Genomic DNA, 19,572 nt, shown 5'->3' with positions numbered 1-19,572 from the left:
TAAAACGTCCCATCTAAAAATGCTTTCAAAAGTTTTTGCGATCTGTTTTGTTTGTTTTTCAGAGGTGTATTGGAAGGGCAATTCTGGTAGAGTTTGATGCAGCTGATGCAACAAACATATAGGCCTATCTGAGATTTCCGGGGAAAAGTAAAGCGGAAAATTGACCGAGATCGAAACAAAACGCCACCTGGTGTGAAGGAAATTTGTATGGCGGATAGGTTCGAATAAGAATTATGTCGCGCACAAAATTACATAACTACATTTGAACGTGAAAAAGACAGAATGGCTGAAGTTCAGGTGGTTTATTTTAATTGGAAACACGATGATTGAGTTTCCTTAACATGAGGACACGTGAATATCGTGATTGCCAAAGTTCTCAATCAAAATATGTCCGCTGTCACGGAGAACGCCAGTTCGCATTGTATGATGGCCATTTTCAGTGTATTTTATTTCAAAAAGATGTTTTATTATAGTGATTGTATAAACTGGAATACGTAGTCAATTGGTAATGGTCAAGAATGCGAAAATTTAATAGAATGTTTAAGGGATAATTATCTTTGCCAACATACAACTGATTTCACAAAAATAAGAATCGGTAACGAGCCTAGTTTTTTTAGATTTAATTATAACAAATGAAGATGCAGTGATGAGAGAAGTTCCGTAGAAAGTCGAACTGGAAGCAGTGACCACCTAGTTTTGATCTTCAAATTTCATTTTATTATATTATTTTTTTCAATATGGACAAAATGAATAGAACCAGATGTCATGATAAGAAAATTTTCAAAACGCGATGTCGTCGTGATGGAAGCATTTTTTCCAGTTAAAGTTATTGATTTATGAAATACCTTACCACAAACTGTTGTCTGTTTTAAAATTTGAAATGTTGTTTGATGACCATTTGAAAAATAACTGTTTTCACACATGAATGTTTATATTGTGTTATGTAATAAATTTTGATATGGACATAGAAGCTGCAAGCCATTATTTGTGCTAATAAATGTGTAACTTGAAAATTGAAACTGATCAAATATGTATAATATACTCTAACAATACAAAAAGAAGAGGAAGAACAAACTTGCAAAGTAAAGACTGATCTGTTTCGGGGAAGTTTTGATGCTGTAACATACTAGGAATATCCATTTAATTTGTATTTTTTCCTTTTTCTTTTTTTATTCTCAACTCATAGTCATAGAAGAATCTCACCAATCATACATAGAAGCCCTGCTGATGAAATGTGATACTCATTCATTTGTGTTAGAAACTTGTTTCCATACTTACTTGTTGAACCCTTGAATCAGATGATATTTGACACTTGAATTGATGCTTTGATTGACAGGTTGAAGTTGCAAGCAGAGCACCATCAACATCAACAAGATGTAATGCACAGTCACCCACAACTAGGACATGGAGAAAAGGTTCCCCTAAGTGTGATTCTGTTCAAAGTGCCCTACCAAACTTCTCACCTATCAACAGCAGACCTTCATCATCAAATACTGAACAAGATTCTTTAAGATACCAATTTTCAAGTCTTAACAGGTACTAAATTTCATGGCATGGCAGTCATAGTCAAATAAATAAAGACTTCCTTCATAAGGTTTTTCACCACATTTTGTGTGAATCTCGGGGACAAACAGACATTTTGTGACATTTTGTCAAAGGCATCCCTGTCTTAGTCATTGTTAAATGTAAGTGTATCCTTTGAGAGCAGAGCGCAACAACGGAATAGTGGTTTATTTAAATATGTGCTAATAAAAACAAGATTTACTGCAGATGCTTTTGAGAACAAACCTCCACTGGGCAATGATAGCAAATAAGCAAAAGCCAAACTGACTGTGTAGGTCTTCTTGAGGGCAAGATATTAACAGGGCAATGATAGCAAATGAGGAACAGCCCAATTGACTGTGTAGGTCCTTTCAGGGCATACCTCAACAGGGCAATGATATTAAATCAGAAACAAACCAACTGATGGTACAGAGCTTCATATGGGGAAGATTTATTTATTTGTAAATGAGAAATGGCTTAACTGACTGAAGGTTCCTTGGTGCAGACTGGCTCTGGTAAATAATCCTTTATCATAGCACTAATAAGGAAAATTGGTATCTAGTCCACAGTTTCACAGAGAATCTCTAAGCTATGGTAATTCCTAGGAAAATGAAATGTTTAGGTTCCTGAGAGCACTTGTTGTAAAGTAAGAGAAAAGTGTATACCAAGTAATGATACCTTCCAAGACATTTCCGTCTGGACCAAGGAAATTCACTTTTATATTTAGTTGTGACTTTAGGCATAAGAAGCAAAAATACATTGAGTTTGAAAAATATTTATTGATGTAAAAATCAACAAAAATCATTGCAGTGAATAAAAATGTGATGATGAATGAAATATTTCTGAAATTTCGAAAGTTGCTTTTTTATCAAAAAGAATTCCATTTTCATTTAAATGAGTCAAAGAATTATAAATAAAAGAACAATTTCAAATTTCAGTTCCTTCAGTGAGCGTGATGTCTGTCGTATTTGCCACGGTGGTAACAGTTCTGAGCTGCTGCTGTCGCCCTGTTATTGTGCAGGTTCCATGGGTAAAATCCACTTGTCTTGTCTGCAGCGATGGCTTGGAAGCTCCAACAAAACCAGGTGTGAGATATGTGACTTCCAGTTTACATTAGAAAGGAAAACCAAACCGTTCAAACAGGTATCCAACTAAGAGACATTTGTTTTGATATCTTCTATTATCGAGCTGAAGTTAGAACGTCTTGATTCATCATAAATCATTGGCTGTTTCAAACCAAAATTTACCAACTACTTTATTCTGAAGTTTCTAGCAAACCCTGGGTCTCCACGTGACAAGAAGAACTTGATATGTGACATGGTTTGTTTCTCCATACTCATGCCTCTGACCATCACCACTGCCTGGCTGTGTATGACGAATGCTATCCACCTGAATCTTCACATGTGGGAAAGTGCAGGACTCTTCTCCCTTGCCATGTGTCTCATCATCATCTTCTTTTTCTGGGCAGCAGTAAGTTCATCTGGCAAAAATGAAAACTTACCATTGCATGCAAATTGCAAAGTATGAGAAACTCTCATACTGTGTGCTCAGAGTATACATGTGTTGGAAAAATTTGAATTGGACATAATATTCTTTGAAAGGTACAACTGCAAAAGCAATGATGGAAAAGAGTTCCACCTTAAGCTTAAATCTATTTCCTTATCATAGCTTGTATTATTTTTAGTTTATTGGAATTATTGAGAGAAAGTGATATTAATAGGACTGGGGAATTAATTGCCATTAACATTTTGGCATTGGCTTCAATGCCCACTTCCAGAAATTGTATTTAGCTCAGTTTCTCAGAAATTATAAACAATACAGCAACTTCATTTTTTGTATTTACCAGGTATAGATTTGAATCACAAATCAAGGTGTTGTTATCAAATAAGGACAAAAAAATAAATTTGAAAAAAGAAAAATTCAACATTTAGGAAAAAAAGAAATTCTAAGACAGCTCCTTTCTAAAATATTAAAATCCACTAAAGATTTGCTCACATCTACAATAAACAATGAAATTTAACCTTGAAAACTAACAATACATAGAATCCTGTAATATTGTGTTCCATTACTCATACACATACCTCAATAAAATCTTATATCACCTACCAAACAGTACACAGACTTTTGTAACGTCACGACTTAGTTTCCTACACTGCTCAGATTCCAGTATATTTAACATTATTTATATTTACAGATTTGTTTCAGACATAATTTTAACATGTGGAAAGACTGGAGGCAGTTTAATCAGGATGTGAAATTGAAGTGTCAGCCTCCTCTGAATGTACTTGGTTCCCAGGCTGATCATCCCTCTGGGATTAGAGGTCATTCACACCTAACCACAGTGGAAATCCCCATCAACAGACGCCAGCTTCTACCAAACTGTGACAAATCTCTACAATCTGTTGGGTATACATGTGGTAAGGACACGCACACAGCCTTTTCTCCTACACAGAGCAACCACAGTAAAGGTCCAAAAGGAGTCAAAGATGAGAGGTTGAGGAATCATGTGAGCCCAAGGTCAGGATATAATTCAAGGTCATTCCAAGACTCTGCATTTCAAAATCTTGCTGTAAAGCAAGACCTTTTTCCTAATTCAAGAAATCCTGCTACAAGTCAGAGGTCAATTTCGCCTGTTTGCCATAACCTCACTGCAGGCAATGATCCTAAATGCAAGATTAATGAACAGAAAAGATTTAAATGTTCCAGTCCAAGACCCCAACATATTACAGGGCAAAGTGAGCAAATTCCTAGAACTAACAGTAATACATATTCTGGCAAAGGGTCAAGGTCACCTTCTCTTGGCTTGCACAGCAGTGACAGAAGTTTTCATCAGGAAATTACACAAAACCAGATTAATGCAATGAGGTCTTCAAATCATGTCTTGAATCAAGAGTCATCAGATCAGATGTCAAGTACAAGGAGTGTTGCATCTTCAGGTGGAAGTTCAGTAGTATATACCCTGCCCTCCGTAACTGACTCAAGTTCAAGGTCAATTGAATATATTCATCAAGATCAGATTCCAAGATCAATAAATAATCATCCAAGAGAACAGTCAGTGACTAGAGGTCCGACGACAAGAGAACTATCAGGAACTAGAGGTCCGACGACAAGAGAACTATCAGGGACTAGAGGTCCAACGACAAGAGAACTATCAGGAACTAGAGGTCCGACGACAAGAGAACTATCAGGGACTAGAGGTCCGACGACAAGAGAACTATCAGGAACTAGAGGTCCGACGACAAGAGAACTATCAGGGACTAGAGGTCCGACGACAAGAGAACTATCAGGGACTAGAGGTCCGACGACAAGAGAACTATCAGCGACTACAAGTCAGCAAAGAGAAATTATGCAAACAGATTGTTACAATCATAATCAGTCTAGGCATGCCAGCATAGATGTGCATCAAACTTATGTTTGATAATTTACGGGTGAAAAATCAATTTAAAGTGGAATTTATTTTGGGTTCAATTTTTTTTGGACATGAATGTGAAATGTATTCCAAAATCTATTTTTTCAGAACATCTACAGGAGGACGTATATTGAAATGCGAGATCAGTTACCTTTTGTTACCTATAGTTAAACTGCATTATCTACTCTTTTGATGCCATGTTTTAAGTTCTACTGCTTTCTCTTCTTAAAAGTGATTCTTCCAAATAAAAAATTATAATTCATACTATGGTGAATATCAATTGTATGTTTGGCTCTTTGATAAGAGGGCGAGTTGCAAATACAAATATCTTTATTCTATAAGAACCCGACCTCCCCTATCCCCTCCCTCATCTCATGGTATGATGATACCAGAGTAAACTTCAACATCTTTTGTAATCATAAATAACTGGTATGGAGAATTTGTGTTTGTAAGAGCCGTCATTTATTTATTGTTATTCTCAAGTTTATGGAGTCTTATATCAAAATCAGTATTATGTTTTATTTGTTGTGATATAAAAAATTCTGTGATATAAATGTTAATGGAAATTACGAGAAAAAAAATGTACTGAAATCTGTGATAGAAGTATTTATGTCATGTCTTGCATGTCAATATTAACTGTTGATTAAAATGTTTCACAAAAGTCATATAACCACAGTATCTTGTTTTTCTTTAAGGATTGTGAAATATATTTGATGTATACCAGCATTCATGCAATGAATGAACATATCAATTTTTCAAGACAGGCCCTGAAGATGTTATACATTTTTATTCATTATAAATTACAAACATACAGCAACATTTCAATTTGAAGTTAACAAACTCCAAAACTAAAAATCATTTCAATATCACATATTTCGAAATCCATCATTTGATCCCAGATGTTATATATCCATCATTCACAATCTTCAATATTGGGTAATGAGGTTCAGTAGTTATTTCATTCAAGTTTGTTCTTTCACATCATTTCTTTGTCATTTCTGTCATTTCTGGGACAGCCTGTAAACAAAATGATAATATACATGTAGCATAACAATGCAATTATTTACAATAAAATATACCAACCACTAGAAAATATAAAACAACAAAAACTGTTGGACAAAATTCACAAAAAAAAGACAGTGGTATATAGTTGATAGGATGATGTAGTAATAAAGAATCTACACCATGTTTGTTAACACACCTGGGTTTAAAGAAATCGAAGTGTAAACAACACTAATCTAACAAAGAGATTGTACAGACTGATTAACAGAGAGGAGAGGACTAAGATGGACAAACTGGTAAACCATATTGACAGATAACTAAAGGTAAAATATTTTTGTATTGGGACATACCAACAAATTAATTTTATGCGCTAGTTCTGTACATGATAAAAGACAATAAAAACTTGACCATTTCATTTCCAAATTCACTTTATTTATTGCATCAAAAGCTGTGTGCAACAAGAAAAATGGAACATCCCTCAGTATTGTAACTTCTAATTGGATGGCTTGTGTCATTTGTTTACATAAGGATAAAAAAAGCTTAATAGAAATCACAGAAAATGATGCATTTGCTGTTGCAACATTTCTGTACTATGTAAAGTGCAATTACCTTCAGAAGTCAGTCATTCATCCAATCACATAGTCAAAAGGATTTACTCTAGCATAATTTTATTATTTTTGTTCTTTCAGCTTTCAAATATCACATTTTGCTGTTTCATAATAAAGGAATTCAGCACTTTTTGGACTTTTATATGCTATTTTAAAGCAATGTCTATTCAAAAGGGTTTAATTGCTACAGGTAATCCTAACAAGAAGTGAACAATGTAATTTTATCACAACATACAGCATTCTAGTTCAAAATCATGTCTGTACAATGCATCTTTTCCATGTGAAGAATTTTCTTCAGATAAGTAACCTTGTATATCCTTTTTTTATATATATTACACATTAAGAATCTATGAACCACCTATAAAAGGAAGCTGTACTGGGGAAGGGACTGGTCCAATTTACAATGTCACCAACTGACACTACCTTGAAAAGATCCTGGACAAGTCCATAGTCAGCCACTTGGAATATAGGTGCATCAGGATCCTTGTTGATAGCCACAATCACTTTACTGTCCTTCATCCCAGCCAAGTGCTGGATAGCACCCGAAATACCAACAGCAATGTACAGATTCTACAATATCAATTGTCAATTGTTAAGATATAGGTAACGTCTTTAAACTATTAACCGGGAATATACCCCAACTTTATTTACACTAAAGTCTAATACAGCAAGTAATATTGACGTTTGGTCAAATATTGGTACTGGATCCTAACAAACAAATGTTTCATCATATACATTGAGCATCGGTCAAAGACAAAGTTATAAAATATCAATAGAATAATAGGAACTATACTGGTACAAACAAAGATGGAGATAAAGTAGGCAATAACAAACAACAATTTGAATATATTGAATCACAATGTAATTAGATTATGATGTGTATTACTCAATACTTTTGTCTTTGTTTATCTTCCATGTATGTGATGTAACTTCTGTAATATTATTGATATTATAATATTATTAAAAAAGATAGGATTGCCTGGAAAATTTGACGACTCACTTGTCCATACTATTCTTATTATTTCAATATATATTTTTTTTACCATATATGGTAACTTTAAACTGATTACACCCCACTTTTGCCTCAACTTTGCTTTGCTGGGTTTTAGTCTGAGAACTAAAGCAAACCTACAGAAATGAAACTGCACTACTAAAACACACTTAACATATCTGTTTCCACCAGGTAAAGCTAGTATGAACATATGCATATAAGATTAGTGAGGCCTGGCCAGTGTCTACTTGTATATGTGTCCTTGTGTCTATGTCAGTCAGCCAGGCTAGTGTCTACTTGTGTCCATGTCAGTCAGCCAGGGTAGTGTCTACTTGTGTCTGACAGTTCAGTTCAGTGTCTTCTTGTGTCTGTAGAGACAGGCCAGTGTCTGTGGGCCCTGTTAAGTGTGTTGTGTCTGGTATATGTAAGCCTCTGCCATCTGTTCACATTATATAATTAATGATATGTCTGTCCATCCACTATTATGAAACTCTACACGGCCAAACACAGAAAATCTTACAGGAGCTACAATTTTCCCTGTCTGTCCAATCTGCATGTCATTGGGGACAAATCCAGCATCTACAGCAGCGCGGGAAGCTCCCACGGCAGCATTCATGTTGTCAGCAAGGTCGTACAGGAGCTTGAAATTATCACCATTTTTCATCCCTCTGCCTGTAATGGAAAAACAAGTTTTGCTTAAGAGGTATAAATAGAAATGAATTTATCAAATTTTTAACTGTTATCCCTATCATGCTGTTCTTTTTTAAACAACATCAAAGACTGACCACATACTTCCTGGTCCCACATGAAAGTATTTTTAAAAGGTCTTAAAATCAAAACATTAACAATTCAGAACATTAAACAATTATATCAACATAATATGATGCATGTTAGTAAGGAAAGATTGACAGGATAAGTACGTCTACAACAGGAAGGGAGACAACTCCAAATAGTTACTGTACCTCCTGAGATAACTGTTCCAGCACTAGTCAATTCTGGACGGTCACTTTTGCTTAATTCTTGACCAACAAACTCTGATATTGTGTTCGCGACGTCAACATTAGGAGCTGTTGAGGAAAGATAATGAATGAAATTATTTTGACATCTGCATAATATTGAGGTAAAAATATAGCTATTTATTATACATTTTATACATGTATTAGAAAAATTAAATTGTTGTTTGGTCATTGATATACAATTCAATAATAAAGTTATCTCTTAATGTCCATGATTAAATTATAATGCAGATATGAAAATGTCTTAAATATGCAAGAAACACAGGAATATTGATGATATCAAAAATTTGAATCCTGTTGTAATAAATACCGTTTTCTGATGCAGCACTGCCCCCTTCCATTTCAGCAGCTTCAAAAGCCGTCCCTCTCACTGATACAAGCTTCACACTGTCCTTGGACTTAACAGTTTGTACAGCATTTCCTGAGAAGAGACACAGATTATTAAGGCCTCATTCAAACACAATTATCAAAATGAAAAATTTCAAATTAACTATTTATTTGTACGTGAAATCAATATTGACCTCAAAGGGACATCATGGTAACAATATTAATTTTATTACTGATTTGGGGTGTTTTTTACACTTCCAGGGAAATCCCTCTAAAATTTGATATAAGTTGATATATATCTAAGTTTATCAGCATCTAATTGTGTTATAAATTTGGCAAATGTTATTTAATCATTCTAAGTCAATTCAGAATTAAGAAATAAATAACATTACTCACCAACCAATTCAGGTGGGAAGCCATTTTTGTTTACAGGCCAGTTTTTTGCACGCATGCTTTATCATTTATGACACAAAAATTTACATATCCAGATTTGATTGACAGATAAGAATTTCCTTTTAATATTTATTGATTATCCTCTTCATGAGCATATTTCAACAAAAAACCAACTGTCATAAGGTGAAGCATTTGATATACAAATATATCACATTAAAAAAATCATTAAGGAAAAATTGTTTTACCACGATGTTGCTTTAAATATGAAAGATAGAAGTGATGGAAAATGAACAATTTTCTTCAATATAATACTACCTTTACACGTGTAATAATTTAATTATATGTGTAATTGTTACTTTTTTAAGTATCAAAATCTCAAAGTTTTAGATTGTAATCAGTCATGACTGTTATTACTGGACGTTGAGTTTATTTACCAGCATAGATTGTCCTGATGAAGGTGTCTTCACCCTTAATCCCAATGATATCAGAAATAGGAGAGACATCCAGTTTTGCTGCTACTCTTGGAATCAAACTCTACAATGACAAAACAAGATCTTAAAGAGATATATTCAATCTGGAGCTACATATGTATTCCTGTAAAACATCCATACCATTCAAGAACTCCAAGTTTTGTTTAGAGATGCCATCCACAGAATTTCAATGTCTTGTTAATTTGCTCAGAAGTAATAGACAAGACACTGAATCAGACAGATAGAAGTGACTTATTCTGGAGTCTTGAGGTTAAACAGATTTTTACTCAAATAGCAATGTAGCCGATTGAAAGAAATGACCAAATATTACCACCACACATCATTTATCAAATTCCAACATATTTCCACAATTACTCAACATCAGCTCGGGAGATGAATTTTCAGAATCCTCTTGATTTTACTTGTGTACTCAAAGACTTTTGATATATGTTGAAGACTTGTGTAGTAAAATTTCTAATCAATAAGCTGAAGAATTTGTGTGTGCACTTGAAATCTAATATAGTTCAAAGAATTGTGTATTTCAATTTCTAATAAACAGGTGGAAGAATTTATATCTTTATCAAGATTCCTAATATTGATCTATAAACAAATTTACTTGTGTACTCAAGATTTCTGATTTACCAATTGGATGAGAAATTGACTTTAAATTTGTTTTCTGTATGAAATTACAATTCATTTCATAAGATATTTTCTTGACAAGTATACACTTTAATAATGTTCATCTATGACTTGAATTCTCTTCTAATGTTCAACAGAAAAACAATTTTAATCAATATTTGCAAAATGCTACATAACTTGCTTTAACCATGTACATGTAAAATATTAGTGAGATACATGTATGTATTTGTTTACAACTGTCACATTACAAAGACAATGTGTATCAGCAAACGAAAGTTAAACAATTATTTAAACCAGGATTGATTTTAGTTTGATATTTCTGACTTAAAAATCATACCAACCTTCCCAAATGCTGTTGCTCCAGCTAGAATGTGTGAGAATTTGAACTGGTCTTGTGTCGCCATTAGGAGGGGAGTAAGCGATTCTATAAAACCAGTACACAAATATAGAAATCTACAACAACTGTGACAAGGATTGAAAGAGACAGGAAGTCTACCATACAGGTGATATGTTACATAATTCAGTGGTCAAGGAATGAGATGGAGTGATATACAGTTGAATCAATATGATGATGGAAATTCATTTCAATATTCTCTCACCAAAACAGTAATGTATTTCTTGTGTTGTCATTGTCAGACGTTTCTTTCATTATAGTGTATATGTAATCAAATTTGCACTGTTATCCACTATATAAACATAACCAGGCAAAAATAAAAGATTTCAATTAGTGGGCACTATGAGCCTTCATACCAATCAATAAAATGCCCACACCTCTCAATTCCTATATATTCGGAAAAAGATTAACCTTTCACCATTTTTTTTAGATTTATAGCTGTTTTTGTGTGACACTGAACTAGCTGTACCCACATTGATGTGGTCAGCTCTATAATGAAACATGAAATGTTAGATTCAAGAGTAAAACTGGAATGCTGTGCTAAAACATCATAGTCATAAAACGTATGAATTCTACAAATGAAATTAAGACTTCAGTCTTGTTCAGCTTAGGAAATATTCAAAGATCTGATAACACGGTAACTACATCCTTTAGGCTGTTCACTCTACCATTGGGAGTGTATCAATGTTCCCTGGAGCAATACTGGATAGGAATGAGTTTAGCTTTAGTTATACCTGGAAGAAATCCTTTGAATGCCTCATTATCAGCCAGAAGCACTTTCTGTACACCCTCCACTTTGCTAACTTCCTCAGCTACCTGTTTAAAGTGATAATTCAAATGTCATTTTTTTTTCGTTCCGTTACATATTTACAAGTCTAATGGAGAAATTATCATTATCAACTAACATAGCAATATCCTTTCCTTCAACTGAAACAAAGTGAGAAGGGGCTCACATAAGTAAATATACAATGTATCCCTACTACTCACAAATCCTTAACTTTTTTAACTGAATCTGATGAGGGGTTCATAAGTTATCTACATAAGCTTTTAGTTCAAAAGTGGTCATGTGTCAATATGGCCATTGACTCTTGAAGTTGACCCTCTCATGATAAGCAACAAAATGTAATCTGGTGAAAGAACATGATGGGGTGAGGCTTTGGTGGAAACAAAAACTACTTTTGTCAAAGGGTTCATGTGGCATCTTGTGCACCAACTTAAATTTTTGAAAATGACAGAAAAATATATTCAAAAGCGTCTTATCATGTTGTGTTAAACTTTTTTCCACGAAAAGGATTGACTCCAAGTTTAAGATAAGCAACCTTTATAAATTTAGACACAAAATTTTATAGTACGGCCCAATTTTAGACTGATATAAATGGGCACTCTTGGTCAATTAATCTTCTCTTCGTCATATAGCAACAGCAAACCTCCATCTATCTCCTCCCTTCACTGCAAAAGGATTCTTCAAAAATATTTAGGAACAGACAAGCTTACCTTCGCACATTGTGTGCCAGCTACAAGGCAAGACACATCCCCCAATTTCTTTGCAGCTGTGATGGCATTTAGAGTGACTGGTGTTAGTTTTTCATTGTCGTGCTCTGCAATCACTAGTGTGCTTCCATTTCTTTGGAAAATGCAGTTCTGTCACAATCAAATGAAAGGAGCATACTATTAAACATGCTTAGCTATTTTGTTTTCTCATGATGATAGTATAGCTCAGATAGATATGTGACAGTGTTATAGACACACAGGTATTGATTGTAAACAAACAGTAGTTATCATTAGCTGGATTCAAATGACCTAAACTTATGTAAAAGTTGAGAGTACATGTCGCCTTACTAGCCTTGGCTAGTGAGAATTTCCTTTAGTCGAACAGTAGAGTGTCCAGCTTTCTTAATTGAACATCTAACAGAAACGACCATGTAGGAAATCATCATTTAATCTGAAATAGCAAACTAATTTACAGATCAATTTATTCTACATGCAGCTGTCTATACAGAGCCTATATATGTACAAAATGTGTACTTAAAACTTGCATCCTGACGTCACTTCAAAAGATGCTTGAAAATTTTCCAAGAAGTCTGAATAGTACTTTCAATCTATCATTTATAAATAAAATTGGCATTCATTGACGCCAGTTGACATTATTTAAGAGTAATATGGACTTCATGTATACTCCAATTTAATGTATCTAAAATCCAAGGATGAACATTGTGTAAAGGTGAACTTTAAAGTTAACCCCAGAACACAGCACATTTCCAATTATTGATACGCACATGTGCTATGTGCTTACATAAAATATAACGTTACAAATATTATAAAATCAAATCAGACCATATATAGGCATAGCTATTTTCATCAAATATTTAAGAAATGTGACTGTTTGAGAGGGTTCGCTATGCCTTTTCGCTACAGTGCTCATTTGAGATTATACAATAATCATTGCAGTTGGACTGTGATCCCTAAAACGAATCCAAAGTCGTCGGCGTTAAATTGTTTCATATAAAAAAACGAACATGTTACGGCGTAGAACATTCCGAAGTTAAGAAACTTAATATAGTCGTGGAAGTTTTCTTACCGCTTGGTAGAGAAACCGCGATTTGCTGCAGCACCTAGACAACATTATTCGTCCCGTTAGATAACCTTTCTGATGTTAACAGTGGCGTGCCCCTTGTGATAAAGCAAATAAATTTTAACGCACTTTTGGATTCGGTTGTATACGAATAATGATGTAGTAAATTATTATGCTTAACATTCTTTCAATACCGATGTATCATTACATTGCTTTAATTTTAAAAGATGTAAAAATACAAAAATTAACATTTCTTGACATGTTTGTCTATGCTATAAGCGGGCCTAACATTTTTATTGGAGGCCATGTTGAAAATTTGAGAGAGAAGGAAAAAAGTGACAAAATTTTCTTTTTGTTTTGGTATGAAAAGAAATTGATTTTGACAAATAGTTGTTGATTAGGTAAGTATTTGAATCTTTTTACAGGAACACTTGTTTTTGCGATTTAAATTATTTCTCCGTTTCGTAGTATGCAGCATTTTGTTTTTGTAAATTCTACTGTTGATAAACAACCGCAGCTATGCCCAGGACAAAGACACCAAAACAGAGCTCAGTATGTTTCGAGATTATGTCTGAATTTAGACAAATAATAGCCTTAGACTGGTCGGAAATATCATTTCAAGTTTGCTTGACACTGCATTTAGAAAAACGACATTGCATCTTTTATTGTAAACATTTTTGTCATATCTTGGTTGTACCAGACGGTAGCATTTGCAAAATAGGTCATCTGACGTTATTCGTTGAAATTTAATATACACTTGTCGTAATAACTCGGTAAGTACACATTTGAATATTACATCGGTTTCAGTGACTTGAAGACAATGTTGAAGAATAAGATAAACTATTTTTTTGAAAATAAACATTTATGTGCATTCTAACTAATAGACCCCATATGACCAGTGATGATTGTAGTCTTGAAATGAATTACGGAAGTATATGATATAATATATATATATATGTAAATATGATATTAAGCAAGGGAAGCGAAATGGTTACATATATAAATATATATAGATGTTTTATACAATTCAGAAAGAGTAAAAATTTAACATATATACGAGTTAAGTAATACCAAAATCAAATTGCACAACTGTTTGTAAGATGATGCATTAAGCTATATTCTAGATTTCTCTAGAATGTTTTGGAACAAATTCAGAGACAACAAGAAAATATATTTTAGTGTATATGCATCACTTAACATATATGCTTTAGGAAATTATCTAATTAATAGTTATCAATATTTCAGGTGAAAATCAAAATTAAGAATGGGATCTGATTTCATTGGGAGTATTGTCTCTCTGGACTGTGGTGATACTCTGGGAACTTACCAGGGTCAGTTGAAGTCTGTCAATAATAGAGCACAAACACTCACTATTTTCAAAGCTTACAGAAATGGACTGAAGTGTGAAGTACAGAATATTACACTAAAGTAAGTCAACTTTCATATACATTGCAACAGATAAAAGGTATTGGTCAGTTATATAAGTTGATAATTACACACATTTTCTTGGTTTCTTTTCTATACCTTTTTTGTACTTTGTGTGTACCAGTATTCTAATCTTTATCGTGCATGCGGTTGATGTGTACTTAAACGAACATTTTCAACAACATAGGAGTATGAGTGTCATGTCATATTTCAAATCATTTTCCAGTGAATATGTTATTTGAAACTTTCAAAATAGAATAAAGAATTTAATTGCACATTGCTATCATTATCATTCATACTTTTCAGTGCTTCAGATATCAAAGAGCTTAAAATTCTGCAGTCACCTACTGAGGCTGTAGCTATCGTATCAAAGGAAGCCACACCTTCTAAACTTTCCCCTGAAAACAGTGATGGAGAGGCATGTCCATCTCCAGTCAAAGTGTGCGAGCTTCCATACGCCAATGGACACAGTGGTCAAAATGGCTACACTCAGCGGCCTGGTTCAGCCAGGGATGTTAATAGTAATTGTTATAAAAACTACAGTAGTGGTGATAGATATAGCCCCAGGTACTCGCAGCAAACCAATGGGGCTAGTCAGAGACACTCACCAAGTGTGCTTGCTAATAATGGGTATGCTAGTACAAATGGACAAACAGGGGGACACAGGTACACTCCAACTAATGAATATAAAAATGTGCGTTTTACACCCACTAAGGAAGATTCCCAGATGAGGCCAAGAAGGAATTCTGGTAAGATTTTCTGTATTGCATTATCAAAGTATTGTCAACATTTTTTTTATTAGTAAATATGCTCTTATTAACGGTAACATTAACTGTTAATTGCTTGATTTGTCCTTAATTAAAAAACGATAATTTTCTATTTTTCACTGAGTATATTCAATATAAATCAAATTTACACTTCAAGGTTATCAAATTAAATGTCAACAGGGTTTTCCATAAGAGCCGGTCGCCGGCCGATTTGACCGACTACTTTGATCATTTGGCCATCTGCACCAATCCAGTTACGAAATAATGTTCCCTACACGTACACACCAGGCCAGCCTCCTACTTTTACTACACAGCCTATTACTAACAAAATTATGGAAAACCCTGGTCAAGGTCAAACTTTACCTGTAGTCACTTAACTTCATGTCAACTTACTGGCAAATTTTTGGGTTCTATCATGATGAACCAAGGTTTACCAGAACCAAATAAGGAAGTAGATAATCAGATGTCCTTAGTCAGTTTTTTTCAATTAAGGTCACAGTTCCAATATCTTTACTGCAGTAAATATTTTCTCATTACATTTTGAAACAAAGTTGATCATTGAGAATTCTCTTGACTGAAAGGTTCTAGTGCCAAGGGTCAAGGTCAGATTTTAGATATGTTTACTGGTTGATATTTTATAATGTCAAAATGAAACAAATAAGTTTATGGTCACTCAGATGTCATTGTCGTCATTCTATTACTGGTGTATATGATTTAGTCTCGATATAATAAATCAAAGATTATTTTAATTTATTGATTAATCACCATGCTGTAGCATGTTATAAAGATAAGATTTAAAAAGTAGAGCCCATCCTAACACTTACACTTACTACTTGTACCATTTTACCAATCGATAAACATACATGCAAGTTGACATGAAAGATCTAAATAATGTATCAAATATATTTTATATTTGGAACATAATAAAGGAACAACTTCGTATCAATAAAACCTTCCAGTTAGCCGCTGGTTATGAGTCAAACTAGTGATTGGTCCCATTTTTATTTGCCCTTACTCCTGTTGAGTATCAGCATCAGGTAATAATGAACTTGTTGAAGGTAAATTTCAGTTTAATGACTTCATTACCATATATACTGATCAAGTAATGGCATTCTGGTTCTTGTTGCAGCTTCAGATGTTCGCAAAAAATCTACCACACCTAAGAAAATTGAGTTCCGCAACAACAGAAAGCAAGGGATGTCAAGAGAAGATTGTTTTAGCTGTCCAAATGATTCCGTGCTGCAAGAGTTTGACTTTGAGTCAAATCTGGCCCTGTTTGATAAGAAGGCTGTGTTTAAAGAGATTGAGAACACCCAGCCAAGGGCTGTGAACCCATCTGAACCCAAGAAGCCACTTAAATATAGATGTGATGAGAATGTTCTTGCATCAGAACCAGTAGTGCTACAACAGATTAAAGTGCCCATGGGTCACAGTAATGGCAAACAGTTTGTTACTGGTGAGATATGTTCATATTCACATTGCTTATATAACATACAAAATATTAAGTTTCTACTGAAGTTGTGGTCTTGTTTTTCCTTATTTCTTAAATTGTGCATCTCAAAAGTATCAAGTGAAAAGAACACTATTATTGTAAACTTCATTCTTGAGAGTGTTTATGCTTAACAGTCATGGTTGTAATCTATGTATCAATACAATGATATCAAAATGCTCATTTACTATATACCTCAAACAGTATTCATACAAGGATTAGCAACAGGGGAACAGCATATAAGTAAAGAATGCCAAAAAATGAAAGTCATTTGAAAGGGCTGCTGAAAGTTTTGGGATTTTTTGGTTTCTTTTCTAAGAATGATATACATATAAAATGTTATCTGTGCATGTTATGGTCCAATGAATGACGGTTGTAAATTGGAAATTCTGGTAAAAAAATCTGTCACTTCAATTATGGGCTTGATATTGATGTCTTCAATAACAAACTTTTGAAATAATATGACACAGAATCCCCCCATAACATACAGAAAGAAATTCTGCCGGTTCTCCATTATAGTTCAAGACAAACTCTGTATTCAACTCAACTAAATGGCCGTTCTGAAATAGGCAACTGTCTAGAAACGATGTCCAGATGATACTCTTTATTTTCTTATTATTATTCAGCCTTTTTTTTTTTTTTTTGTACTCAATATATAAGTTGTTCCAGTATACATGTCGTACGCCCAATCGTCGAGGAAAAGAGTCACTGCTTATAATCCAGAAAATATGGTACACAATTGTATAGTAACTTTAAAAAAAATAACCATTAAATTATTGTCAATATTTTGAAGTTGCAGAATTGAAATTTGAGATTAAGTATTGTTTCGTAGAAGAATTTTAAGGTTTTTAAGTGCATTATTTTTTTGTCCTCTGTATAACATTGTTATTAAATTAAGGTCTGATTTTGATCAGATGATGGCTTGGTGGTACCTAGTATCTCATATGAGTTGAGAAGTCGTCTTTTTGCGACGGCAGAGAAATATGGATTTAAGACAGACCGCCAGGTAGAGATGGTAGGACGGTCTGCCAGTGAGATGGTTCTTCAGTTGCTCGGCGGATCAAACAGGTAAACTTTTACTCTGATTCCTCTTAAATGTAGAATAATCATGCAAATATTGACAGACAAAATGCTGTTTCTAATTATACGTCAGAGGCCAAGTTCATAATGAAAAACAAGATTTTGTTACTTGAGCATTAAAGGGCAAGTAACCTTGAAAGTGAACATTTGGGATTGATGTGTTTAAAGATAATCCATGTTAATGTGTGCAAATAGAGAACACTGGTGTAATGTTTGAAATGATTTGTTATCTGTTTATTCTCAAATATTGCTAAAAAGACAAACATCTTCCCTTTGCTAGGTTAAACCCTAAGAATGGTCACCAGTTGCCAACTGTAGTAGTGTTGTGTGGCCCCCACATCCAGGGTGCCCAAGGAGTTAGCTGTGCCCGTCAGTTGTCCAATCACAATGTCAAGGTACATCTATTTGTACCCAGCTGTGTCCAGATGATCCGTGCCATGGAGGATGAGTTGTCACTCTTTGCCTTGTGTGATGCTGTAAGGACTTCTAGTCCTACAGGTAATTTTGTCTTTTTATCTGAATCCTAGTACTACTGATATTTCTAAATCAATTAGGTAAAGGCAGATTTTGACAAACAATGACTACATGCGTAAGACTTTTGCTTAAGAATTGTATTTTTATGACCCAAAGTTGGCTACATCTCTTGGGTTTGAAAGTTTAAAAGTTATGTCTATTTCAGCTCTCTTGGTAAATGTTATTGGGATTCTAAAATTATTGCTTATTAAAATTTTGCTAGTGAGATGGTTTCAACTTAGGCATAGAATGTTTTGACCAATTAAAACATTATGTAACAAACTGTATGAGGTCCCTTACGTGAAGGTAAGATTGTCAAGTTGTTCATTGTTTATGGTTTTGTTTTTCTACAGATCTTCCAGTTGGTTCTGTAGACATGATAATCAATGCCATGGATAGCCATGAACAAACCAGCCTGCGGGATCAGGCATGGTACAAATTACTGGAATGTTGGGTGGGACAGAATAGGGCCCCAGTGCTGGCATTGGACCCACCTGTCAACTGTGGCACCGTTGCCTTTAAGTGGTGTCTTAGTATTTCTCTCCCTCTTCCTCTCCTTGGAAACTGTGCTCATGTCTACCTCTGTGACCTTGGATTTCCCAAGAAAGTCTTCAGTGAAGTTGGTATTCGATACATCTCGCCATTCAGTCACAAGTTTGTCATCCCTCTGCACTTCAGGCCATAAGGTTTGAACATGTCAGTCTGCAAAGTTGAAACAGTTTCTGGAATGCTTCTGTTATCAAGACTTTAGCATAAATTTCTACAATGTTTGGCCCAATCTTATATTATACTATTAAGGATATTCAATTTGAACTTCACACCATTGCTCAATTTCAATAAGACCTGCTAATTTATATTAAACTCTATTAACTGGAATGTAATATGGAATTGATTTAATTATATTTAAAAAAAAAATGAAAATGATGTATTTGGAA

At 34.1% G+C, this 19,572-nt stretch overlaps 3 protein-coding genes across 3 annotated transcripts; 2 read left to right on the top strand and 1 right to left on the bottom strand.

Annotated features, from left to right (window-relative positions):
- Positions 1-282: 282 nt before the first annotated feature.
- On the top strand, positions 283-4,960 carry LOC132548955 (uncharacterized). Its single transcript, XM_060212857.1, has 5 exons — positions 283-297; positions 1,337-1,536; positions 2,481-2,685; positions 2,809-3,012; positions 3,737-4,960. Exons 1-5 carry the CDS (start codon positions 283-285, stop codon positions 4,958-4,960), a joined length of 1,848 nt encoding a protein of 615 aa, XP_060068840.1.
- Positions 4,961-5,719: 759 nt separating this feature from the next.
- Positions 5,720-13,437, bottom strand: LOC132548988 (electron transfer flavoprotein subunit alpha, mitochondrial-like). The gene is made up of 10 exons (XM_060212890.1): positions 13,370-13,437; positions 12,286-12,432; positions 11,526-11,607; positions 10,739-10,821; positions 9,723-9,822; positions 8,879-8,989; positions 8,515-8,619; positions 8,073-8,224; positions 6,985-7,131; positions 5,720-5,968 (listed from the first exon to the last, which is right to left on the bottom strand). Exons 1-10 carry the CDS (start codon positions 13,412-13,414, stop codon positions 5,933-5,935), a joined length of 1,008 nt encoding a protein of 335 aa, XP_060068873.1. The 5' UTR covers positions 13,415-13,437; the 3' UTR covers positions 5,720-5,932.
- A 1,190-nt stretch (positions 13,438-14,627) lies between these two features.
- LOC132548953 (enhancer of mRNA-decapping protein 3-like) lies at positions 14,628-19,322 on the top strand. Its single transcript, XM_060212855.1, has 6 exons — positions 14,628-14,791; positions 15,095-15,537; positions 16,685-17,011; positions 17,959-18,112; positions 18,405-18,622; positions 18,991-19,322. Exons 1-6 carry the CDS (start codon positions 14,628-14,630, stop codon positions 19,320-19,322), a joined length of 1,638 nt encoding a protein of 545 aa, XP_060068838.1.
- Positions 19,323-19,572: the final 250 nt, after the last annotated feature.

This window comes from Ylistrum balloti, unplaced genomic scaffold, assembly GCF_031769215.1.
Source record: "Ylistrum balloti isolate Yb309-2 unplaced genomic scaffold, AGI_CSIRO_Ybal_v1 Utg370038, whole genome shotgun sequence".
Taxonomy (NCBI): domain Eukaryota; kingdom Metazoa; phylum Mollusca; class Bivalvia; order Pectinida; family Pectinidae; genus Ylistrum; species Ylistrum balloti.
The sequence above is the reverse complement of the archived record's forward strand: the minus strand, read 5'-3'. Positions and strand labels throughout refer to the sequence as shown.